General features: G+C 40.7%; 1 protein-coding gene across 1 annotated transcript in view; it reads right to left on the reverse strand.

Annotated features, from left to right (window-relative positions):
• The window catches only part of SLC25A27 (solute carrier family 25 member 27), a 319,725-nt gene that overhangs the window by 120,637 nt on the left and 171,335 nt on the right, over positions 1-27,753 (reverse strand). The window contains exon 5 of the mRNA XM_044062637.1: positions 10,119-10,231. Coding sequence (XP_043918572.1) covers positions 10,119-10,231 — 113 coding nt within the window. The remainder of the gene's footprint in view (positions 1-10,118; positions 10,232-27,753) is intronic.

The following is a 27,753-nucleotide window of genomic DNA, read 5'->3' on the forward strand; positions in this document are numbered from 1 at the left end:
GATGGATAATCCTAGAATTTCCTAATGTAAACATACAGAAAAAGCAGCTCTCAAGTGCAGATTAAATAACAAAGTCCCTGGCTAAGTCATGCTTCTGGAAGGTGATTTGGTACACATAAGCAGAAAAGCCAACAAACAAAGACATTACTATTTTTGCCACAAAATTAAATAAATGCTTTAAAAATGCTCAAAAACAGTAGGGATCACTGTATAAAGCAAGTATAAGTGCACTGCAGAGTTATCTATACGTAAACAAAGAGCCTTGCAAACTTGCCTGATTTATAGTAGAGAAAATGCTTGACAACTGACTCCTACACCCTCCAGTAAAACAGACAACCACACTTTGAGCTTCCTGCAGAGCTTCACAACTCAGACCGATCAGGTAAACACCTTCTGCCACAACATGGATGATTCTGGAATTTCTTAATGTAAAAGCAGAGCAAAAGCAGCTTTCAAGTGCAGACTAAACATAAATAAGTACCAAACAACTAAGTCCCTGGCTAACTGGCCCTTCTGCGAGGAAGATATGGAATCACACAGAACTAGAAGAGCGAAGAAACAGGGAGATGACTATTTTTACCACAAAATTAAATACATGCTTTAAAAATGCTCAAAAACAGTACTGATCACTGTATAAAGCAAGGACAAGTGCAGTAAATCAAGAAGGTATTCTTATCTTTGGGTGGCTCTGGATGCAGTTGAAACACTGGAAAAGTGTTCTAGAGTTTTCTGTAAGTGAACAAAGAGCCTTGTGAACTTGTCTGGTTTATTGCAGAGCAAGAAGCTTGTAAACTGACTCCTATATCCTCTAGCCAATAAACAACCACACTTTGAGATTCCTTCAGTGCTTCCCAACTCAGAGAAACAAGATAAAAACCTTCTGCCTGGAATTTCTTAAAGTAAAAGCAAGGAAAAGGAACTCTCAAATGCAGATTAAACAAGAACAACTACATCCCTGGCTAATTCACCCTTCTGCGTGGTGATTTTTAGGCACACACAGCTACAAATGCAAACAAACACAGAGGAAGAGACTATTGAAAGAATCTGCAGTTGACGGGGTTGGGGTAGTGACTTGACCTGGGTTAAGGAGGTTATTTATTGATGCCCAGAAATGTTCTGGATCATGTCTACTTGTACCTTGGACTGAAGTGTAGAAGGATTATTTTGTCAGTAATGGTACACTGTTTGGTCTGGATCCAAATTTCTGTTCAATTTTGTTGTGAAGTCAGACCTTCCGAGCATTGTTGCCTTCTCTCTCTCTCATAAGTTGCTTGGTTTTGGTTTTCAGCCAAGGGACAGTATTAGCCTTGAGTCTTTTAGTCCTTGGATATGTATGTGAGTTAATGATATTTAGAAATACTCTGTTAAATTCTGTAAGTGCATTATCTAGTGAGAGTTTCCCAGTTGTACTGTTTTAAGGTATTGCTAAAGTGGTCAGAGTGAAAGTTGGAGAGGGCTCTCATCTGGTGGAAATGATGCCTTTTGTGCAGTTGGGTGTGTTCTCTGACTGCAAAGACTGACAGGTGGTCACTTATAATGTCAGCAAGTGTCCCAGAGGTAGCTATGGAGTTTGGACAGGAGGTAAAGGGCGGATTGCTTTTGACAGGATTTAGCATACCTAGTTTATTAGCCAGTTATAGAGGATCTGGTTTAGGAAATATATCTACAAATAGCTTGAGAGAGAATGAGAAAGAGAGAGACAGGTGATTAAACCACTTGTATTCAAGGTTTTTGATTAAGATTTAGTTTTTGTATGATGGCCTTTGACTGAGAATAAGGATTCCTAAAAACACGAATATAAAGACATACTTTGTATCAGTGGGAGGGGATATATACATACAAATGTTTAAAGCACAGGCATTAATGCCCTTCTATCTTGCAAATACACCAAAACACTTGTTCCCATAATAAATGTCCAGGCTGTTCTTAATCTTAAAAATATCTAAACTAGTACTTGCTTTAATATAATTTGGTAGTCTGTTCTAAGCATCAGCTACTCTGTCAGAGAACCAATTAGTACACTTCTCATTCCTATAGAATCTTCTGCATAGGTTATCTGATGATTCTCTAGTACCTTTTGATAACCTAAAGCATTCCCAGAGGTAGTTGTCCCTAAATACCCTATATACCTGAATAAGATCTCCTGTTAAATATTTGTAAGAAACACTGTACAGGTTCAGATATTTTAGTCTTTTATAATAACTTAGATTTTCACATCCATGGATGCCCTTGGTATATTTCCACTGTACTCTTTACAGTTTATTCATGCTTGTTTTCCTATAGGGTTTCCATATTGTTATTCTATACTCAAGTTTGGGTCTAATGTAACTAACAAACAATGACTTCATTATAGATAAACCACAACAATAACATAAGAAACCACAGAAGGAGCAATGTTCCTGTTGTAAAAATCAGGTAAACCAACAAGAGATACTTCCTCATGGACAGGGACAAAACGGCAGTGTCAATGCATCCAAAAAACTCTCTCGCAAATACAGAGACAAAATGTCAAAGTCCGTATAAAATCAGAACGTCTTTATTATGACATAAAGTAAGCGCTTTCACCGTGAGGCTTCTTCAGACTATACAACCTCTACATAAACCAACTCTTAAATAGCACAAACAATTAAGCTAAATCGTTGACGTTAGCATTCCCTTTTAAAATTTTAAAGTGACATTGCATATATCCTTACCTTAAAACATGCCCTGAATGATTATTTAGATGCTGGACAGCCGCAATTGTCCACTGGATTAAGTATGCCAATATATTTTACTAATGATGTTCAGAATATTAAAGCCATTATAGAAAAACGGTGGGACATGCTTAACATAGATGATGACATTAAGAGTGTAGTGGGTCTTAAACCCAAGTTTATATATAAAAATAAGAGAAATTTGAAGCAGTTGCTTTGTCATTGTCCGATGGATTTGAATGATGCCCAGTCTAGTGATTTGTGTTATAATACTATACCCTGTAATCACTGTAATCAATGCAGATATATTAATACTGATAATGTTTTTAAACAACCCATTACAGGTCAGGAGTTTTCTTTCCTGACTGGTACGAATTGCATGAGTATCAACGTAGTATATTTGGCTAAGTGTTCACTGTGTACAGCATTCTATATTGGTAAAACAAATAGGCAATTAAGAGAACGCATTAGGGAACACGTCTATCACATACGTTTAGGCTCTGAACATAATGCCTTAGCCAAACATTGTAAGTTATATGGCCAAACACATATGTTTACTTTTAGTGTGATACAGGTTGTTAAATCTAATTCCAGAGGTGGAGACATAGAGAACTTTACACAAGAGAACGAACTTCGTTGGATTGTTCGTTGTAGAGCTGATCATCCTCCTGGTCTTAATGATAAAGTTAATCTCCGACCTATCTTAAAGAAAAGACGACTACCGAGACCTAGACAGTAATATGAATGGGTATTCTGCAGTATGCGTTTTAGATGTTTTTGCCCAGGGCATGTTTTAAGGTTTTAATGTGTTTTATGTATTTGCTGCTATTTGCTGCTATTTAAAGTGTTTGGGTGATGAAGCTGATGTGGTATAAATTTGTGGTCTAGTTATATTGATATGTATTTCAGTATGTGTGATCTTAAGATATGTCTTGATGATATATGCAATGTCACTTTAAAATTTTAAAAGGGAATGCTAACGTCAACGATTTAGCTTAATTGTTTGTGCTATTTAAGAGTTGGTTTATGTAGAGGTTGTATAGTCTGAAGAAGCCTCACGGTGAAAGCGCTTACTTTATGTCATAATAAAGACGTTCTGATTTTATACGGACTTTGACATTTTGTCTCTGTATTTGCGAGAGAGTTTTTTGGATGCATTGACACTGCCGTTTTGTTCCTGTGCATGAGGAAGTTTCTCTTGTTGGTTTACCTGATTTTTATAACAGGAACATTGCTCCTTCTGTGGTTTCTTACATTATTGTTGTGGTTTATCTATATTTTATTCCACGAAAAAGGCATGGCAGTTACCATGAATGATGATATAGAATTGGCGTACACGGTAAGGGAACCGAGTACCACTAACCGGAAGTCCGTCCGGTTTCAAGATTGTGTTTCAGGCGAGGACAATCTGTTACTTTTCTTCGAACCAGATTTGGAATGTGTATCCGAATGCGATAACGCTGACAACCTAGCCAACCTTGCTGAGGACCTGAATAGGTTAGAAGTGGATTTGCTGAAGTTAAAGAGATTACAATTACAACGCCAGCATTTTGAGGCATGTTTGCAGAAACGGATAGTACCTCGTGGACTTCGTATTTTAAAGATGCCTATTTCAGCTAACACTTTTCCTGATTTACTGCTAAAATGGCAACAACTTAATTTGGAACTCAGTTTTAGTTACATGAAGTTATTGATTGATTATCATCGTCCTAAAGAGGACTCACTAAGGAAAAAAGTAACTAAACTATATGATTCCATTACTACGAAATATTCTTTTCCTAAAGCAGTGGCAGGCATGGACAGACTTATGGATGATGTTCTGTTGTATGAGAAACGTCTTCTTGAGCAAAAAAAGGAACAAAATCTCAAGAGACGTTAAAGATTTTAAATTAGGTCATGTGTTCACTTGGCCTAGACTGAATTCTGTCAACAGAGACTTGAATGTGACTGTGAATGACTCAGTTGTAAGGACTTCTGTTGCTTCAGATATCAATGTGAATAATACTGTAAACACCCCCAACAACAATGTTTTGTGTGCGAATGTTTTACAAAATGAACCTGTTCCTATTCATAGTAAGGTCATTGGTGTGAGTACTTTGAATACCCTGGACAATGGGCAGATTGACACAGTTGTATCACAAGGATTACCTGGTAATGTTGAAATAGATACTAACAATGATACTGAGTCCAGTAGTTGTAATAGCAGATTAGTTAATGAACCAGCAGTAAGGAGGAAAACAGGCTTGAGTAAATCAGCCAACGCTCCTACAGTGGTAGAAGGTGGTAGATTACAGACCCCTTTCCCGATAGTAAATCTCTGCCCATACGGGAGAACCAGATCCATGAGCAGGGACGGCAGAAGCGGAAGGGTTCAGAAGGGCATTACACTGGTCCAACGTTGAAGAAAATGTGGGGGAGGGTAGAAGGTCCTTAATGGTGAACCTGTCACATAGAAGGTTAAACCATTATGAAGAACAGGTCCTTAACAAAGGACTTACCTTTATACCCAGTAGAAGAAGCGATGTAACTGAATCCATTTTGGATGTTAGAATGTATGTACGGACTGTACAATTAAGGCTGGATTTTGGTTGTGATAATGAAGGAGGACACAGCAGAATGTTTAAACTGGTTAGTACATATGTACCCCCTTTACACCCAGTTTTAGACACGTTCACAAGAGTGGTAGAAAATGATTTATATAAATATTATGAGAATGATTTAAAGCAAGGAAAGAGATGTAGAAGAAATAATTTTACCTTTCAACAACGGAAAGCATTTAATGAATTAAAGAAGGACCGGTCAATAATTATTAGACCGGCTGATAAGGGAGGTCCGATTGTGTTATTGGATTTGGAAGATTATTTAAGAAGTATGTATATTATGTTGGGTGATAATACTTTTTATCTGAAGATAGACATGGAAACAGTAACTAATAAGGTATTTCGAGTATATGACATGTTGGATGATTTATTGAAAAGTTATAATGTGAATTGGAGCCTGTATAAATATCTGAAAGTGAACAATCCTTTGATTCCGGCGTTGAAAGGTCTCCCCAAAGTGCATAAGTCTGTTCTTGATCCACCCATGCGACCCATTATAGCAGGACAGGGATGGCTAACGGAACCCTTTTCAATATTTATAGAATATTATTTGAGACCCATTGTTGAGGCTAATCCAGTTATTTTGAAAGACAGTAAACAGTTTTTATTAGACCTTTATGACTATATTAAAAGCTTGAGCGATAATGATTCTTACATATTAGTCACTTTTGATGTTAAAAGTCTGTTCACTGTCATACCGAATAATTTGGTTGTGATCAGTGTACAACGGTATCTGGATTTGAACTCTGAGATGGATGGCAAAATGATAGATCTATTAGCATTATTTTTAGAAACGGTGTTGGATAATAATGTGTTCATCTTTAATGATGATATTTACATTCAGAAGGATGGCATAGCTATGGGCACATATTGTCATGGCGGATTGGGAACATGAGTCCCTTTTCTCCTCAAGGGGATATCAACAATATGTGGGCTTTTATAGGAGGTTTGTTGACGACCTCTTTTTAATTTGGAGGGGCAGTGAAGCCCAATTAGTGGAGTTTGATTCATTTATAAATAGCTCCACTGATTTTCTCAGGTTTACTATGTGTTCATCTAGGAGTCATATTTCTTTTTTAGATGTTGACATCGTGAGACTTATGAATGGTCTATTGAACACCTCCATACATAGGAAAGCATGCTACAGGAATACCTTACTGCACAGGAGCAGTATGCATCCCAAATATGTCTCTGACAATGTAATTAAAGGGCAGATTATGAGAGCCTCCAGACTTAACCCTTCTGATGATGGGTTTGGGAAGGAACTGTCGGAGCTCAAGTCCAGGTTTATTGATAGATGTTATAAAGGTAGTGATGTTGACAGTGCTATTTCAGTGGTGTGTGAGTTGAGGGACACTAAGGCACGTCCATATTTTTCAGAGAAGAATGATTATTTAGATGCTGGACAGCCGCAATTGTCCACTGGATTAAGTATGCCAATATATTTTACTAATGATGTTCAGAATATTAAAGCCATTATAGAAAAACGGTGGGACATGCTTAACATAGATGATGACATTAAGAGTGTAGTGGGTCTTAAACCCAAGTTTATATATAAAAATAAGAGAAATTTGAAGCAGTTGCTTTGTCATTGTCCGATGGATTTGAATGATGCCCAGTCTAGTGATTTGTGTTATAATACTATACCCTGTAATCACTGTAATCAATGCAGATATATTAATACTGATAATGTTTTTAAACAACCCATTACAGGTCAGGAGTTTTCTTTCCTGACTGAATTGCATGAGTATCAACGTAGTATATTTGGCTAAGTGTTCACTGTGTACAGCATTCTATAGTGGTAAAACAAATAGGCAATTAAGAGAACGCATTAGGGAACACGTCTATCACATACGTTTAGGCTCTGAACATAATGCCTTAGCCAAACATTGTAAGTTATATGGCCAAACACATACGTTTACTTTTAGTGTGATACAGGTTGTTAAATCTACTTCCAGAGGTGGAGACATAGAGAACTTTACACAAGAGAACGAACTTCATTGGATTGTTCGTTGTAGAGCTGATCATCCTCCTGGTCTTAATGATAAAGTTAATCTCCGACCTATCTTAAAGAAAAGACGACTACCGAGACCTAGACAGTAATATGAATGGGTATTCTGCAGTATGCGTTTTAGATGTTTTTGCCCAGGGCATGTTTTAAGGTTTTAATGTGTTTTATGTATTTGCTGCTATTTGCTGCTATTTAAAGTGTTTGGGTGATGAAGCTGACGTGGTATAAATTTGTGGTCTAGTTATATTTATATGTATTTCAGTATGTGTGATCTTAAGATATGTCTTGATGATATATAAAAAAGTAGGTAAAACAACAATTTTATTTTGAAAACTCTGTACCCCAATTACATGAAACAGCTTATTAACAGCCCAGAGCCTTAATACTCTGTGCTAATTTACCATACTGTTGTAATTACTTTGCACTTATAATTTCTTGATGAAATACAGAGGTCCAACAAGATGTTTGAATGTGAAAATCTAAATGTTGCCACACCTAACCACTTTTGCCACTTGTTTTGCACTGCATATGCCTTTACAGCCTCTATTTAAACCCTTTAGGCCTAGTAACATTATATCATGTATGTAAATGTTGCAGATATTCTTAGTTTGTAAAATTCTAAGCAATTATGTATACTTGTTTTGTTAAGTTGACTTTTTCCTTGTCTTTGTTATGATTGCAACTACAGTCACCTGGGCAGTGACTAAAACTGATACAAAGGTGATCAGTTCACTACCAACAGGAGCAAAGTGAAAGTAAAAATAAAAAAATAAACCCTGGATTACAGGCGGCAGTTAATTAAGGGTTCATAGCCTATATCCTAATTATACTGACTGCCACACCGGTTCCTCTAAGCTTGCAGTATAGCTGGTGGCAGACGATGTCTAAGGCCCATGAGCAAGACAGGGCTAATGTGGTATTTAAAGGCACAAGGCCCAGGACTCAGAGTTAACATGTACTTACAATTATGCATACGATTCCACCTGTACAATGATAGCTGTTCATGGTACACCTGAAGAAGCTCCACTCTGTCCTTCTTGGGTAGGGTGACGTTCTGCACTAGCTTCTAACCGACTCACCAGTTTGTCAGCAGCCGCAGTTCAGGTCAGGAAACAAGCAGCTGTGTGCTGTCTTTGAAGGCCTGCTGCTTGTAAAGCCACTGCCCCAACAGCAAGACAAACATTGTGAAGTATTACTCTTAAGCAGGGATCTGAATTCCAATGCCACAATCTCCTTTTACTGATGCCATTAGATTATGTTTAAAGGGCACAAAACCTTGAGACACTCTGATTACAAGAGGCACCACAATGTAGTACATGGCTTTAGCATCATCAGTTTAGCACCTTTCCAGCCTATGCATCTGAAAGACAGTACAAAGCCTTATTCTTAAAACAGTTCACTGGTATGGAGGACTTGTACATCAAGCCACAAAAGATGGGGGAAATAGTACCTTTTAAGGTAATCTCTTGTGAGATCAAAACTTTCTTAAAAGTAGTGGCATGAGATTTCACAAAATGAAAGTTTTAACAGTTCCCCTGACATTTGGTGCTGTGGTTATCAGAAAAGAAGTAGACAAATATACTTCATGATCTTTGGTTAAAGACCTCCAGCAACTGTTATGAGGAAGGGTAAAATCAATATACATTAAGCAATTAAACAAAACTTAACAGAAGTACAGAGAGCTACGAAGTACAAAATTCTTGTAAACGAATCAAGGAGGTAAAAAGACCATCACGTTTTTTACAGTACAAGTAAAATAAACTATACTTAATGAAGTGACAAACATTTATTTGGCTGTATCATGTTATTTGGTACATCACAAAAATCACAACCCCTCCAATTGTCACTATTACCGATCCCTGTAGTACACCACTTCAATGCATCAAAGATCAAAAATACCTAGACCTTCTATTTTTCCAAACTTCACCTTTCATAAACACACAAAGTACGTAACACACAAAGTACTATTACAGCTCAAAATTGCATACACAATCTTTAATCAGACAATCCACAGCCATAAATGTATTAAATTCCTATATTAGAATACATTCTACACATTACTGCACTCTGTTCCATACAAAATTCCAAGCTACAGAAATCTACTGAAAATCATCTACCTACATCTGATTGGCTCTCTGTACTTCTGTAAGTTTTGTTTCATTGCTTAATGTATATTTACTTTACCCTTCCTCATAACAGTTGCTGGATGTCTTTAACCAATGGAACACCAACATTTTATGACACACACACTTTGTATCTATTCATTTTTTTAACTATATTCTTTTGTCTGTAATTTGCATTTATCAACTAGTCCATAGTTATGGTTGAAAAGGGTCCTTGTACTAGTCCACCTACCCAGTTAAAAAAACATAAGATAAACTAACCCCTTATGATGAATGAAACACTGTGAAATATTGACAAGCAATTCTACCAATAAAAATAGTGCTATGACAACAAACCCAAACAAAAGAATGACTTAATACAAGTGTAAATTTACTTTTTCCTAAATTTCATATGGTATACTATATTATACAATAATTTTCTCAATGGAACACCAACATTTTATCTGTCTTACTGCAGCTCCCTAAAATGGACTGGTGTCCTTTCCTGAATTAGTTGTCTGTCTTACACCCACTGCTTGCTGGGATAGGTTCTGACTCCCCTATGACCTTTAAAAGGATACAGCTGGTCCTCAAGAATAAATGATTGAATGAATGATGCAGCAGCTGCAATTTAAAAATTCTGTAAGGAAATATTACATTAATGACAGCAGGCCTTACAACTAGAAAGTACCTCTGAAATCATAGAGCTTACCTCCCATATTCACTAGGGCTGCTCTTTGTACATTTGGCACCCAGCCTGCCCAAAGACCACGGATTCCTCCTTCAGACAGGATCTTCACAAATGCCTGGTATACACCATGTACTCTAATGAAAACAATTCACAAAGATAAGAACAAGCTAGTTGAAAAAATGCCTTCATCCATTCTAAGTTAAAAGTAGTAAGGCTCAACAACTGTCACTGAAACTTCAAAGTATCATGGTTTCAGATGTTCATGAGGCAGTGTTACTACAGCTCCTGCCTCACAATTCATAACTGTTTACTATAGCTGTGTCCTTGGAAGTAGCATTCAGATTTATTATCACCTCAGCCCTTCTGCATCTTGTGCAATTGCTGGATAACAGAGACACTTATTTTGCAGAAGGACTCAAGTCCATGGACTTGTAGATCCAGAAACAGGTCAGCAATGAAGAAAGTACAGTTGAATGAAAAGTCTTGCCATAATAGATGTCCTTCTCCTCACTGTTGCTGTATTCTTCACCTTAGGGATATCCTGCCAAGGATAGCCCAATGTCCGTCCAGTATACCAAAGCCTTTAGATATTGTATGGGCTGTATGTCACACATATGCTCCTCACACAGGATGTACGGCATAAAGGTGACATACAGATGCAGTTTCCCAGAACTGAGTTGCCCCAGTAGAGAACAGTCTCCATAGGACAAAAAGATGTCTATGCACATCCAAAGGGAGAAAATGCAGTTGGAAAAAAGGGGACCCTTGGTCATTAAAACCCAAAAGAAAAAAGGAAGATGGAGGGAGAAACCTAATACTTTAACAGTGAACAGAAGGACATCTACTGTTATAGTAAGATTTTACATAACTATCACCCATAGTGTCAGTTAAGAGTAGACAAGTGAGGATGGATAAGTGACCTTGTCCTGTGTGAGCAGGACCGGTGCGGCATCTAATGGTGACTGCCCCTGACCAGATGCATTATGAAAGGGAACCAGTACTATCTTGGCCAAAAAGGACTCACTAGCAAGATTTTTGGGGAGTCAGCTGAATCTTCTGCAGGACTCTTGGAAGTAGAGGAAGGGAAGGCATAAGGAAACATCCTCTTCCAAAGAAAAGAAAGGGTGTCCATCTTCCATGCCAGAACAGAAAAGAGGGAACTGCCTGTTCAGAGGGGAGGTAAAAGATCTACCTGAGGAATACTCCACTGATGGACTATGTCCAGAAACATGTCTCTGTGAAGTGTACATTCGTGAGCCTGTGTTCTGGATCTGCTCAAAGAGTCTGCCACTAGACTGTGCTCTGAAAAGAATATACACTACCTGAAGAGTTAGCTGATAACTGACAGCCAGATCCCAGGCCTGAAAAGCCAGTCTGCAAAGAAGGTAGGACTTTGTGCCCCCCTGCTTGTTGACATTCCACATCCCTGAGGTGTTGTCTGTATAAACCTTCATGGGGCTTGGAAACAGCATAGGATGAAAACCCTAAAGGGCCAGAATCAGACCTGTCATTTCTTTGATGTTTATATGGTCTGACTTCTGATTGGGGGGGGGCAGATACCCTGAGCTTTCATGTGAGCACAAGAAGCCCGCCACACCATGTTTGAAAAGTTGGAGAACAGCTTTTAGAAAAAAACTTAGGCTGAAAGGGCAAGCCTAGGCTGAGAGGAAGTTGCTGAATCCACCATGAAAAATTCCCACTTGAGACAAGGAAGGAGAGGCACTCTGAAAGGGTGGAGAAACAAGTTTTAAGCTAACTACCAATCAGGAAAATAAGCCTTCCACCAGCAACCCACAACTCAGACAGGTTAGATGCAGAGGGTGGCAATGCTGATGCCAGACGGACTTGAGGTAGCTTTGAAACTTCAGCATGTACAGTCTGGCAAGAGGAAGCATTCGAAGAGAAGATGCTATGAATCCTAGGTCCCAAAGAAACTCATCTACTGGAATGGCAGGCAGAGGAAGAAGAGACTGAAAGAAAGCTGTCAAGGACAAAACCTTTGGAGGTGAAAGAGAGACCAACATTGACAATGAATCCTGCAGCCCAGATATACATGATCCTGAGAGGGAGTCAGGACAGACTTTTGAAAGTTGATAGTGAACCTCAGTCTTAGAAGTAGAGAAATGGTGAACTCTAGAGCCTGTAACAGGCAACTGACAGAAAATGCCTGAATCAAAAGGTCATCTAAATAAGGAAAAGTCTGAATGCCTTGGAGTATGCAAAAGGCAATCACAGGAGTTAGGCATTTTGTGAATACCTTTGGGGCATTAGAGAGGCCAAAGGGCAAAGCAGAAAACTGAAAATGAGAGGGAGAAACACAGTGCAAGAACCGATAAGACAGTAGAATACTGGAATGAACTGGAAATAACTAGAAAGAACTGAAACGAGACTGGAATTAATGTCTTTATCTTTTAATTGCCCAGAACTGTGCTGAACAGGTACCAGTCTCTCCTTTATGTTTCAAAACCTTTTTGTATCTTTCAGAATAAAAGTCTGCATACACTGTAGTTCGGTTAAGAATATTTTATTATGTACAGTGGAGGTAGATGTCAATAATATCAAATCAAATCTTAAAGCCAGTAGCTTCTGCACTCACACTGTCTCCAATAACAGTGCTGATAATTATTTCTGTAGCTTCTGCATTCAAATTATTTTACTCTTGAATAATATAATTAATATTCTGGAATGCTGGATATTTGACCTGACTTCTGCTCTCACACGGCTGTCTGTACCAAACTTCTGAGGTCTGCACTGCATTGACTTTCTGCATATCAGTCCAAATGAACTGACTGACTGACTCACTATGTCTGAAGTATCTCCTAATAATACCAAACCCTGTAACACGCCTATTTAACCTTGGTTCCCAAGTCTTGTACCTCTTAAGTAAGATCTGTTTGTACTCAATGTACTGCACATTCTGTTAGCACATTTTATTCTTATCTGAAGGCAGGCGGCCACGGTGGTGCAGCAGTTAGCATTGCCGCCTCACAGCAAGAGGTTCTCCGGTTCGATTCCCAGCTGGGATGTCTTCTGTGTGGAGTCTTCATGTCCTCCCTGTAGTTGCATGGGTTTCCTCCGGGTGCTCTGGTTTTCTCCCACATCCCAAAGACATGCAGTAGGTAGATTGGACACTCGAAATTGGCCCTAGGTGTGAGTGTGCATGTGTGTGTGCCTTCTGTGGAAGGTTGGGCACTGGGCTGGCAACTCGACACCGTAAAACTTCACTGTCAATCATGAGCGGACAGATGATCTGCTGTGGCGACCCCTAACAGGGAAAAAAACGAAAGAAGAAGAAGACGATTCTTGACTGAAGGCAATTTTCACTGACTGAAAGTGCATTTACTGAAACTGCATGCAAAACGTGAAGGGCTGCGTAATATGGCTGCATTTCCAGACTTGTGCAAAGAGACTACTGCATTTTTGTCTAACAGACTACATTTAAATGAAACCTGATTTTACACAGAGAAACACAAAAACTTCCTGAAAAACAGATGAATAGGAATATGAAAAGTAAGCTTCATTCAGATCCAAATATACCAGAAAACCTTGGGGCAGCAACACAGGAAACATGCTTTGAAGAGAAAGCATCCAAAATGAACGAACTCTGAGAAAGGTGTTGAGCAAGAAGAAATCCAGAATAGGCCTCCAAATGCCCTGCTTTCAAAGAATCAGGAACATTCTGGAGTAAAATCTCTTTCCTACTTGGGAAGAAGGGACTGGCTGAATAGTACCTTGGTCTACCATGGACATAAGAACCTCTGAGAAATGAGGAAGCTGTTCTCGAGGAGGTTGAGGAATCACTGTAAAAGAAGGGAGATACTTCTACACCATAATGTAATCCTGATGGATGATGGACAGAACCCAAGAATCTGAGGTGATGAGTTGCCAGTTTGGAAAACAGAGGGAGAACCTGGTCAATGGTTGGGGGGATATCAAAGGAAAGCAGGCTTGTCAGATAAAGGAGGCTTCTAGACCACAGGAGCCTGAGAAGACATAGCAGGAGGAGCTCACCTGCGAACAAAAGCAGACCTAGTTGCATAGTTCCTCAAGAATTTAGGGATGGGGACACAAAAATATCTTTAAGGTCCTGCAACGCTTTACCTCTTTCATGAAGAGACAAACATATCAGCAGCAGCACTCCCAAAGAGATTTTTATTATCTAAAGGAGCATCCAGCAACTTAGCCTTAATGTCTTCAGGTAATGACTGTAGGTGAAGCCAAGAGTAATGCTGCATGCCAGACCCAAAAGAGGTATAGTACAGTTTTGTACCTACCATAAATGTAGATGTTCGAGTGTTCACACTGCTACAGTCATTACACTCAGGTTATCCTGCCGTCAGGCGGTCCCGCAGTCGGCCAGAGTTCCAAAGTCTTGGTCCGGCATCGGTTGCTGTTGCTTCTTCCCTGACGTCAGTGCGACAGGGGTATATAAGATGCATCCGACGCCATTTTCTTCAGTTTTTCTTGCCCCAGATGACAGGTGCCCCCAAGTAGGTAGGCAATACATATTGCTAATAAAAAATATACATATGAAATAAAAACAATACCTTCAGTTACAAGCAAATACACCACAAAGGTTGTATAGGATAGAAAGATATAGATAAGTCCAGCTAGTTCAGAGGGGATGGAGGGAGGGTAACCTGGACTGCAGCAGTGTGAACACTCGAACATCTACATTTATGGTAGGTACAAAACTGCACTGTGTTCATCGTGTTACACTGCTGCAGTCATTACACTTGGGTAGAATCCCAAAGCTAAGGTTGGGTGGCTGGTCTATAAAGAGTTAGGATTGGCTATGAGGTCCTGCAGAACTGGCAAATCCTGCTCTGGATTTAGAGTAAAGAGGCAGGTGGTAATGCTTGGTAAAGGTGTGCACTGAACTCCAAGTTGCAACCTCCAAAATTTCCTTGGTAGGTACTCCTCTGAGAAAGGCTGTTGAAGTGGCTGTTGCCCTGAAGGAATGTGGCCTAATGTTATTTTTGATTGATTTTCCATGCTGTTTGTAGCAGTAACGAATACAGTGTCCTATCCATTTGGATATAGTCTGCTTTGAGATAGCCTTGCCTTGTGATCCTGCAGCATATGGTACAAACAGTTGCTCAGTTTTCCTGAAAGCTTTTGTTTTGTCCAAGTAGAAGCATAGCTGCCTGTGTATGTCCAAAGAATGCAGAAGTTTCTCCCCTTTATTCTGGGAGTTTGGATAAAAAGTTGGCAAATGGATGGTTTAGTTAAGAGCCACACTAGATACCACCTTTGGCATAAAGGTAGGGTTTGTCTTTAAAGAAACCCAGTCCTGATGAAAAATGATAAAAGGTTCCACTGCCATTAATGCCTGTAGCTCTGAGACTCTTCATGCTGAAGTTACTGCCAGGAGCAGAGGTGTTTTCCATGATAAAAATTTTAGATCGGCTGTATTGGCTGGCTCAAAAGGTGGCAGGGTTAGTTTTTCCAAAATGAAATTGAGGTCCCAATTTGGTGTTGGTGCTCTCTGGGGCGGTCTTATGTTTTTAGCCCCTCTGAGGTACTGCTTTAGCAAGGGATGAGAGAATAAAGGAGGATCCGTGTTGTAATGTGCTGAAATGGCAGAGGCGTGGATCTTAATTGATGAGAAGGATAGGCCTCTGTCCAGCATTTCAGTTAAGTATTGTAAAATCTGAGGAATGTTTGGAACAAGAGGGTCAAGGCTTTGAGCCTGGTTCCAGGCGCAGAATCACTTCCATTTTTCTGAGTAAGCTTTCCTGGTGCTAGGCCTCCTGGCCTCCAAAATGACATCCATAACAGCTTTAGAGAGAGGTGTTGCCTGTTTGACTAATGAATCTGCCATGCAGCCAGGTTTAGGGTTTTGAGCTGCTGCAGGATCTGATTGTTTTGTTGAGTGAGAAGGTGTGAAATTTGTGGCAAAATCCATGGTGGGCCTTGAGCTAAGTTCCTTAAGATAGGGTACCAGTGCGGGCATGGCCAGTCTGGAGCAATCAGGATCATCTGTGGTTTTTCTTGTTTGGCTTTTAGGAGTACCTTTGAAAGGAGAGGCAGTGGCGGGAAGGCATAAACTTTTAGGTTTTTCCAGATGAACAAAAGAGCATCCACTTTCCATGCTTGTTTGTGATAAGTCCTTGTGCAGAATTTTTGTAGTTGTCAATTCAGTGGGGAGGCAAAAAGATCTGTGTCTGGGCATCCCCATTTTTGCGTTACCATGCTGAAGATTTGTGGATTTAATTTCCATTCATGAGGGTCCATGATATTTCTGCTTAGATCGTCTGCCAGAGTATTTTTCTTTCCTGGCAGGAATTGTGCTTGCAGGTGAACTTGATAGGTTAGAGCTGTGTTCCACAAGGTCATGGCTTGCCTGCATAGAGGATAAGAATGAGTGCCCCCTTGCTTGTTTATGTGCCACATTACTGTGGTGTTGTCTGTCTTTAGTAGTAACTGTCCTGGATGTAGAAGGTCCTTGAAAGCTGTTAGGGCATTTTGAACAGCCAACATCTCTTTTTGATTGATGTGAAGATGCATGTGGGCTGTGGTCCACTTGCCCTGAATGCATTTTCCTGCCATGTGTGCTCCCCAGGTGTAATCCGAAGCATCTGTTGTTAGAATCTGCCTGGCTGTGGGTAGGGTAAAAGGCTGACCCTTGTTTAGGTGACATGCCTGTGCCCACCATCGAAACTCCTGTTGTAGGCAGGGAATCATTGGTATTACTGCTTCTAAACTGTGAGAGTGTTGAGTCCAAACACTTTTTAGGTACCACTGTAATTTCCTCATATGCAGTCTGGCATATGGTATTAGTAGTATGCAGGATGCCATGATTCCCAGGGCCTGCAGAATTTTTCTTGCAGGGAGATGGGACTTTTTTGCCAGTAATTGAAAATATTGAGTTAGTTGAACTTGTTTGTCTGGCGTGAGGTAAGCCACCTGGGCCGTTGTATTTAAGCTGGCACCCAGGAATATAATCTGTTGTGAGAGCACTAGTTTTGACTTCTTTTCGTTTACTGTATACCCTAGAGAAATCAGCAACCTTTTTACAAACGCCAGATGCTGTAGAAGAATGCCCTTTGTCTCTGCTTGAATGAGGCAGTCGTCCAGGTATGGATATATTTGAATTCTCTTTTGTCTGCAAAATGCAATTACTGGTGCCAGGCACTTTGTGAAGACTCTGGGCGCAGTAGATAAGCCAAAGGGCAGTGCAGAGAATTGGTAGTGCATTGTACCAGCTTTTAATCTAAGGTATCTTCTGCAATTTTGTCTGATAGGGACATGTAGGTATGCCTCTTTGAGGTCCAGAGTAACAAGCCAAGCCTTCTTGCCCAGCATGGGTAGAAGCTGCTGTAATGTCAACATTTTGAATTTCGGAATATCCAGGTAAGTATTTAGAATTGAAAGGTCTAGTATGGGCCTCCAGGCCTTGTCCTTTCTGGGGACCAGGAAGAGTCTTGAGTAAAATCCTTGTCCTTGTTCCTGTTGTGGTACTTTTTGAATAGCTCTCATGTCCATGAGGGCTGAAATTTGTTTTTGTGCCTCTGCCCATTGATTTTGTGGCAAGTCTGGTATTCCTTTTAGCCTTGGTAAAGTATGAAAGTGGAACCTGTAGCCTTGAGATACAATATTCAGAACCCATTTGTCTTGGGTGATTGTTTGCCAGCTTTGAGAAAAAAGTGCTAGTTTTCCCCCTAAGGGGGCTTCCAAAAGGGAAGTGCTTGGCATTTAAGGGAAAGTCATTGTGACTATTTCCTGTAAGGTTGAGACTTATCCTCACCTCCTTTTGGGGTTGAGGTGCCCCATTGTCGTTGTCTGTTTCAGCCTTGGGGTTGAGATCTGCCTCTTGGGCGTCTGTATCTGCCTCTCTGTGGCCTGTCTGACACTGGAAAGGACCAATTCTTTGTTGGCCAATTTCTGCTAAATCGAGGTGGCTGTACCTGCAAGGAATCCTTGACTGTTTGCATAGATTTAGCCTTATCCTCCATTTTCTTTAACACCTCTTCTGCCTTGACACCAAGCAAGGTATCATGCTGTAAAGGAGCATCCAATAATTTTGCCTTAACATGATCAGGTAAACTCTGCTCTTTTAACCAAGCATGTCTTCGAATCACAGAACCTGTAACTGTGGCTCTTCAAGAGGCCTCTAAAGAATCAAAACCACATTGCAGAGTATGTTTTCCCACCTGTTCAACTGCATGCAATAAATCCTGCATTTGTTTACAATCAGGAGCTTCTGAGCTTGCAAGCATTTTCTGTTTTAACTGAGCCATTAAATATTGTTGGTACTTATGTGAAACTGGCAATTTAAAGCTCTTACTGCTAAAGTTGCAGAACTGTATACTTTCTTCCCCCATCTATCCAAAGCTCTGGAATCTCTGTCAGAGGGTACTGGATTTTTTGCAATGGAAGCCTTAACCCCTTTTGGACCCTGGGAAATAGTTTCTGGATCAGCAGAAGGGTTTTTATAAAGAAACTTGTGAGAGTCAGGGACTCTGTAATACCTATCTGGCTTGGCTGGTGCAGGGGGCAAAGAGTCAGGAGATAAGCTGGATTCAGAGAACACATCATCCACAATATCTAGCACAGGCGGAATAGCCAGGGGGCTGTGCTGAGGCAATAAAAGGAAATCCCTGAGCCTTTTCTTGGATTCTGAGTAATCCTGACTTTCCCAATGGAAATGCTCCCTCATGGTATGTAAAGTTTCCCCAAAAGAGTAATCCTCAGGAGGAGAGGCTGAAGGGATAGATTCTTCAGCATCAGAGTCCTCATAGGGGGGTAGAGAGTATCCCTGGTCTGAAGAGGAATCAGAGGAAATGGAAACCTGATCAGAGGAATCATAGTGTGCATCCTGCCTAGGCCTTTTCTCAGGAGGGGGATGGGAACCCCTGATTAGAGTAACGAGGTCTTCGGTCATTTTAAGCATCTGTTTCTTAGGCATGGAGGACTGTCCAGGAGAATGCTGTACTTGTTTCTTTGTCTTTAATGGTACTTTTGTCTTGGTTGTTGTTTTAATGGCAAGTTGTGAAGGTCTGAAAACACCCTCAGAAGCCGATGCCTGCTCAGCGGCTCTGGACCCATCTGAGGGATTATTTTCCGTAGGTCCAATACCTTGAGTTTCCAGAGGCCTAGTTGTCTCCACATGGGATTCAGAGGCGGCCTGTGGCTCTGAGGTAGCGGGTGTCAGGGGCTGCGAAAGCGCCTCACTAAGAACCGGCGAACTGGCTACTGGCCTAGAAGAGGTTTCGTCGTAGGTTTTGGACCTCGGTTGCCTGTCTTTATCCTTGTCCTTGCGTTTTTTCGGTATTGCGGTCGTCGGTTAATCTGACGGCATAGTATAATTGAACCTTCGGCCAAAGTAGTGCAAAGCAAAATCAAAACGTGTTTTTATAGTGCGTTTGTTAAATCTAGCAGAGAACCGACAACTAGTGACGTCATGATCAGGGCCTAGGCATGGAATACAGTAAGACTGGAAGTCCTTATGAGGTATTTGCTTCCAACAAGAAATACAATTATTAACTTTTTCTGACATCGGTCTGAGGCAAGAAAAAAGTTTCCCCAACGTAGCTTTACTGAAGACTTTGGATCTGAAATTTGACTTCGAAAATCTCAGGAGTCAGCCGACCGGCACTTGCGAAATGCTTCTGCTTCGGGCACCGTGCGGCAAGAAAGACTGAAGAAAATGGCGTCGGATGCATCTTATATAACCCCGTCGCACTGACGTCAGGGAAGAAGCGACAGCAACCGACGTCGGACCAAGACTTTGGAACGCTAGCCGACTGCGGGACCGCCTGACGGCAGGATAACCCAAATGTAATGACTGCAGCAGTGTAACACGATGAGCATCAGCAGCAACATATCTGCACTTAACAGTGTGGTGAGCCACCTGAGGGGTAGAGCCCAGAACAGAAAGTGCAGAACACTTCCCTTCAGAATTAGGGACATCAGAAATAACCTCACAAGCCTGGGCAATCAAGCCCAGAGAATATCTGCTCATGTGTGTTTGGTAATTTATGGCCCTAAAGACCACAGTGGAAGCAGTATAAACCTTCTTACCAATCCTCTCCATGGCCCTACTAACCTTATCCAAAGGCAGAAGACTTTTAGAGGCCAAAAGCTTAAAAGGCTTGTCAGAGGAGACTGACACCACAGCAAAATCAACAGAAGGACACAAATAAAAATTGACAATCCTCAGAAAGCTTACAGAAACTGTCAGGTTTCTTTGGAGCACAGTGCTGAAAATCAGTCTTAGAGGTAGCTATAAAGGTGACTAACAGTAGCCAACACAGGAAGTACTGCAGAAGGTTTAGCAATGTCCACCTGAAGGAACTCATAATACCTCTTCTGGATATCAGACACCTGAGAAGAATCTGACTTAATATTCTGGCTATTGTGTCCCCAAAAGGTAACTCGTCTAAGGGAGACTCAGGGCTACTACAGTCCTCTTCATCAGAGCCATAAACTAAAGCAGAAGGCATCTGGGAAGAGTAAGACAAGGACCCTTCATCGGAATCTGGATCCTCATCAGAAAATCAGGTTCCCCAGACCTTCTGGAAGGGGTTGAAGTCTAAGGGGGTGTAGGCACAGAAACCCCTTGGGGAGGTTCCAGGGCCATTAAGGCATTACACAGGCCCTAAGTAAACTATTGTCATTCCCTTTGAGGGTCCTTCGGGTGAAACAGAAAAATGTTTAGTCTTCTGTTTTTTTTCCTGACAGGGATGTCAGCCCTAACAAACAATGGAGATTCTGAACCCTGCCAGGATTCAATAAGAGTGCCTAGAACCTCTTTACTGACCAGAATCTGAGGAATCCCTCTAGAGCCCTCTGAAATAATCAACTGCAATTCCCCCTCAATGTCCAGAGCAGATGCCAGCAAAGCCTCAGAGGATGTGTAAAAGCAAGGGTCCTTGCTGGCCCTCTGATGGGCTTGTGGCAGAGCAATCTGAAGTTGACACTAGATAGCATACAGAGTTATCACCTGCCTCTAGAGAGATGTCCGGTGGATGATGAACAGCCAATGAATCCCGCTGAGACTTCTTGGCCTTCCTGCTTAATAGAAGTACCTCAGGATTAAAAGATTCCTGCAAGCTACCCTGGGCTAGATATTTGAGCCTCTGGTTCTCGAGATAGATGACCAGGGAGAACAACTGATTTCTAAGAATCTTAGACACAAACACCTTACAAATACTGCAGGAGGTATGGTTATGGAAAGCACCCAAAAACACTTTTTGTGATAATCCTAATGTAGAATCTGCCTCCCATGCTGACATTTTCCATTTTTGTATGACTTGAGCTACAGATAACCAAAAGAAATCAAGACCAGCAGTAAAATGAAAAAAGGTCCCAAAAGATCACTTATCTGACAGCTGGGTATTCAGAACAGCAAAGGGCATTCAGACTCACGAGCAATGATGGTGTTCAGACCGATGAGCGATGATGGTGTTCAGACTGATGAGCGATGATGGTGTTCAGACTGATGAGCGATGATGGTGTTCAGACCGATGAGTGATGATGGTGTTTAGACTGATGAGCGATGATGGTGTTTAGACTGATGAGTGATGATGGTGTTTAGACTGATGAGCGATGATGGTGTTCAGACTGGCGGCAAAGACGTTCTGGGTAACTGTGTCCGTATGTCAGCATTATGTCTTACATTCTGTGTGGAGAGAATACATGTGACGTACAGCACATACAAGATATAAAGGTATTGGTATACTGGCCAGATGTTGGGCTATCCTTGGCAGGATATCCCTAAGGTGAAGAATATTGCAACAGGGATATAGAAGGACATCAAAATACACTTCATCTATGGGCTATGGCAAGTAAGCTGGTAACATTTCTAGTGATCTCAGAAAAACTTTCAGATTCACAGAATGCTGCATTAATTGTGACAATCCAATAATGTGCAAATTACTTTCAAAGAACTGGCTGTTCTGACAGTTTTCTATAAAAAAAAGCATCCTGAGGGAAAGCAATTAAAATACTGCTGTTTACTTTCACAGGTCATTATGGGCATCCATCCTGAACCTATTTTCCTTTAATTATTTGCAAATATTCATTTTGATTTGTCTTCCAGTTTGGTAGGCTGATCACCAGACTGTTTGCATCCATAACCCAAGCTGTTATAATACAGTATGAAAATGATCAGATATTAGAAAAAAAAAGCTATTACTGTAGTGGAAAATACTTTGGAAAAAAATGTTAACACTGTTAGAGATTAAGGAAAATATAAAAACAACAGTAGCAGAAATATTTCTCAGGGTTGCAGGAAATCTTCATACTAAGTATGTACACAGGCAATGCTGTCCTTAAGAAGCAGGTGGCCTCCTTACTACCAAAACAAAAGCCTGCATGTGGTTCTGACCAGGCTAACTATTATAATAAAATGATAATTCTCTAAACAGGATATTCAGCTGACTGTTTGTCAGTTCTTTAGAAATACTGGCTTCCTACCTGGCAGAAATGCCAAACAGTCAAATAAATGCCAAATTCAGAGAAGCTCTAACTTCCTCCATATATTTTAAAATTTCTACCAATATATATATATGCACACCCATGCACACATGCACACACTTGCGCACACACACACTGAAAAATTGACAACAAAAGCAACATAAAATAAAATAAAAAATGTCTGCCTTAACATGTGAACATTGCCAGTGCTATCATTTACTTTTAACCTGCCCCTGCACTACCAGTGTAAAACAATAAAATGGACACATAGCTATCTGAAAAAAAATAAATAAAAAAAGACATGAGCTACACTTTAGCTTGGAGTGTACACATCACAAAGATGCCAAAATGATACTTATGTGAAAAGCTCAACACCCTCTACAACCACACAAATAAAAACTGCTGACAATTTATTTAAAAAAGACAAAAAATGTTTTAAGTAAAATGTGCAATAGGAATACATCTTGATGGTGAATGTAACATGTTGCATTTTACTCATCAGCCATGCAAGTGAAAGTTTTTGTTTAAACAAACTTTTATAAATGCACCTCACAGTCACACTATGCATTTTGTTTATTGTGCATTTTATAGGAAAGATTTCAGTAAAAGACTTTTCTCAGTATTGGCAACCCAAGGAACACAAAGTGTGTTGGTGTCTCTCCAGACGTGTGTTTTCTGCCCAGAACCTAAGAAAGCATCTCATTTCAAAGTATGCTGTCTCCTTCATTGTGCTTATTCCTTGCTTACAACTGAGTACATAAAATGGCTGTAGGTATACTGGTTCCCATTCAGCTTCTTGGCTTCTGTTTAGATCTTACCCTTACAAAAAGGGACAGATAAACTTATTCCCGTTCTCCCGTATCGCAGCGAGAGTCACAGCAAATTAATACCACAAAACGTGTTACTGATGAGTCACTTAACCAGACACTGCTCCCGGGCAGAGTCTGACAAAGGTCCATGGAGATCAGTGCTCGGACCCAGAAAACAAATGCAAACAAATAAATAAGTAGTAATGTTCTGCAAAAGCTGAGTTGTTATATTCAAACTTGTGGGTATATGGGCTCATTGGGGCTTTGAAGGATATGGCATTTTTTCAGATTTTAAATCAAAGTCTTGAGATCAATAACAAGACCCAATCACAATTCTTTCGATGGCATGGAGCTGTATCTGCTCAAAACAAGTGCCTAGTGTTTTGCTGGTTTTCAAAGCCATAAAGCACTTGGTGATTGCTGTCATAAAGACAGTGTAAGTCACTCTTTTATGTTAGAAAAGGTCAGGGACACATTACCGGAACAGGCAACAGATAGAAATAAAATCTGTTTTATTCTGCCACTGTCATTTGCTAGCCAGTTCTAGCAGGTTTAACTACCTAGCATAGGACCTGATCTTTATTTATTTTTTATTTATTTATTTTTATCTATTTTACATTTGTTTACCAGGAAAGTCCAACTGGACACAGGTCCTTTTTCAGCAGAGGCCCGGGGAGAAAAGCTCCACACAATGATGCATTAATTACAGAATTAATAATAAAAAGTATAATTGATATAAATGCAATTTAACAATGTCAGCATAAGCCACAAATGTAAAATATGAGTAACATAGATACAGGAGGACAGCAGATATAGATGGAGTATACATTCATATATACATAGGAATATTGATTACATCTGTGATGGTACATATTGACATTAGAACAATAGTAACAGTGACAACAGTGATGTAGTCATACAGCTTATTGGACATAACAGTTATGGCTGTAAACCAAGTCAGACATAGAGCTGTGATTGGAGAGATGGTGTAGTAGGCAGGTTCAGAGATTAGGAGGAAACAGTAGGGCAAGAATAAAGGAGTAGGTAGTATAGATGGAATAGGTGATGGAAATGAACCATGCAGGGTGTCTAAGTGGCCGGAGGGATAGGGGAGATAGAGAAAGAGGGTCACTAGTCTGGCTTGGAGCAAGGGCATGACCAGTGATTTTTTTAAGTGAAATTTTAGTGCAGCTTTGAAGTGAGTGCATGAATGTATAGAGGGTATTGAGAGGAGGAGAGTGTTCCATAATTTGGATATAGTGCAGGAGAAAAGAGCAACCCCAATAGCGAGTTTGAGGTTTGGCATTTTTGGCTTTTAGGTCATTCAATACTACGTTTGTTCGATGTTCTTGGCTTTGGTTACTTGGAGTTGATTTTTGCTGCTGGAGCATAGTGCTCTGGTGGTACGGTAGTGGTGCAGTAGATTTTGGAGGGTTGGAACTTCAAGAGGACAGTTCACTAACTTGTGAGCAAGGAAGAGTTGATTTAGGTGAAGAAGTGGGAGTTCGTGCCAGTTAAGTTCAGTGAGTGAGATACAGTGGTGACTGCGATAGGTAGCTCCAGTGGCAAACTTGGCGATTTTGTTGTAACAAGACTCAAGCTCATTTAGGTTGGTATGTCTTAGGCTGGTAAATATAGTAGAGGCATAGAGTAGGGTGGAGATGAGGTGGGAATTGGCAACTGAGATTCTGGCACATTTGGTGAGGAATTGCTTACTTCAGTACAAAGCCCCTAGTTTTTTGTGAAATTTTTTTATGGTTAGAGAAATGTGAATTGTAATTTGAGGCAGTTATCAATCTCAACACCTAGTAGTTCGGTATGTTTTATGTGGGAGATGATGGTTTTGTCATTCACTGTAATATTAAAGTGGGGGTTGGTTAGGTTAGATTTTGAGGGTTGGAAGATGAGGAATTTAGTCTTGTTTGGGTTGAGTATTAACTGGGCATTAGATAGCCAAGTTTCTACAGAGGTAAAGGCATCCTGAGTGATCTTATGCAGTTCGGGTAGGGACTGGGCTGAGCAGATGATGGTGGAATCATCTGCATGTTGTATGAGAGGCCTATTTGGTGGCAGTGAATAAATTATTGGTGAAGAGAGACAAAAGTAGAGATCTGAGGATGGATCCTTGGGGAACGCTGAGTGAGACAGGTTGTTGTGGAGATATGTCATTAAGCCAAACAACAGACTGTAGCCGGCCTGTTATGTAGCTGTGAAACCAGCCAGTAGCTGATTGGGAAAAGGACAGATCAGTGAGAACAGAGATTAGTTGTTTGTGTGAGGCCATGTCAAAAGCCTTGGATAGATCTAGGAAAGTAGCACAAGAGTATAAGCCACTGTTTTTATGCTGAAAGATAGTGTTAGTGAAAGAGAGTAAGGCGGTGGTAGTGCTATGGTATGATCTGAAGCCATGTTGTGTGATGGAGAGGAGGTTATTAGTCAGGAGGTAATCTAGGACTTGAGAATGAATGCATCTCTGAAGTATCTTGGAAAGTGGGGAGATGATAGCTATGGTTCGGTAATTGGAAAGTTCAGTGAAGGGGCCACCTTTCTGGAGGGTAATGATCTGGATATTTTCCACAGAGTTGGGACATAGCATTCTGATAGGGATCGGTTAATCAGGATAGAGACTGGATAGGCTAGTGCATAGGCAGCTATTTTTAGGTATTCACAGGGGAAATTGTCAGCAGCTAGTTTAGTTGGCTTAAGTTTTGATAGAAGTTGTTTTTTATGTCAGATGTAGGAACTGGAGTAAATGAAAAGGTAATGGGCAGATTATTAGGTATTGATGTGGGGAGGGAGGGGAGGGTGTTGTGTTCTTTAGCTACAGAGAAGATGGTTTCTGTGAAGTGTTTATTGAATGAGGTAGCGATACTTTCAGAGGAGGGGAGTGTGTTACATGGAGGGGTGCCCACTTTACCTGTGTGGAGAATGGAGTTTATGGAGGACTAGAATTGCTTGGGGTTGTGTTGGGAGGAGTTAAGGTTGGACTGATAGTATTGTGTTTTTTCCTGTTTTATTAGTTTTTGTACTCCATTGGGCAATTCTAGGAATTTTTGTCTAGCTGTGGGGTTTTAGTTATGTGCTAGTGGTCCAGGCTGTGTCTCTGATTTTCATAACTAACCTAGTGCATTTCTGTAGCCATGGGGAGAACTGGGCTTTGACTCTGGTATTTCTTATGGGGACATGAGTATTTAAGATGTTTACGAGGGTGCTATTGAGGAAATAACCTGCATCATCTAAAAGTACAGTTTTGTACCTACCATAAATGTAGATGTTCGAGTGCTAATACAGCTGCAGTAATCACATATGGGTTTTCTGCCATCAGGCGGTCCCTCGGTCGGCCGAATTCCAAAGTCTTGGTCCAGCGTCGGTTGTCGTCGCTTTCTCTTCTGACGTCAGTGAGGCCAGAGTATATAAGACACAGCCGACGCCATGTTCTCCAGTCTTTCTTGCCCCAGATGTCAGGTGCCCCCAAAAGGAAGGCAATACATAAATAATGCTTATAAGAATATACAAGCAATGCAAAATAATCCAAAATCAGTAGTTGCAAGCAAATAAACCATAGAAGGATAACCCAGTGAGGTTGTATGAAGAGGTAGTTAGGCCCCATGTCTTTACCAAGTGGGGAAGGAGGGAGGGAAACCTGTACTGCAGCTGTATTAGCACTCGAACATCTACATTTATGGTAGGTACAAAACTGTACTATGTTCATCGTGCATACAGCTGCAGTAATCACATATGGGTAGAGTCCCAAAGCTACGCACAGGGTGGTGGGTACTAAGAGGAACTGGGTTGAGCCAGAATGCCCTGCAAAACAGCAGTGGCAAAGCCTGCTCTTGTTCTGGAATATAAAGGCAGGTGGTAGTGTTTTGTGAAGGTATGTACAGAACTCCAAGTGGCTGCCTCCAAAATATCTTTGGTAGGAAGCCCTCTGAGGAAGGCTGTAGAGGTAGCTGTGGCCCTGGTGGAATGTGATCTGATACCTGTAGGAACAGATTTCCCATGATAGGAATAACAAAACCGTATGCAGTGGCCTATCCACTTTGAAATAGTCTGCTTGGAAACTGGCTTCCCTTGAGCCCCTACAGCATAGGACACAAAGAGTTGTTCTGATTTCCTGAAGGACTTTGTTCTGTCCAAATAGTAACGTAGCTGCCTATGGATGTCTAAAGAATGTAGCAGCCTTTCCCCTTTGTTTTGAGGATTGGGATAAAAGGTAGGAAGGTGTATGGCTTGATTTAAAGCTACCCTGGATACCACTTTAGGCATAAATGATGGGTTGGTACGAAGGGAAACCCTGTCCTGATGAGAAATGAGAAAGGGCTGCACCGCCATGAGGGCCTGTAGCTCCAAAACTCTACGAGCTGAAGTGATAGCCAGAAGGAAGGCAGTTTTCCAGGACAAATATTGCAAATCTGTTGAGG

The sequence above is a fragment of the Protopterus annectens genome, chromosome 2.part1, assembly GCF_019279795.1.
Source record: "Protopterus annectens isolate FY-2018-M chromosome 2.part1, PAN1.0, whole genome shotgun sequence".
In the NCBI taxonomy this organism is placed as follows: Eukaryota; Metazoa; Chordata; order Ceratodontiformes; family Protopteridae; genus Protopterus; species Protopterus annectens.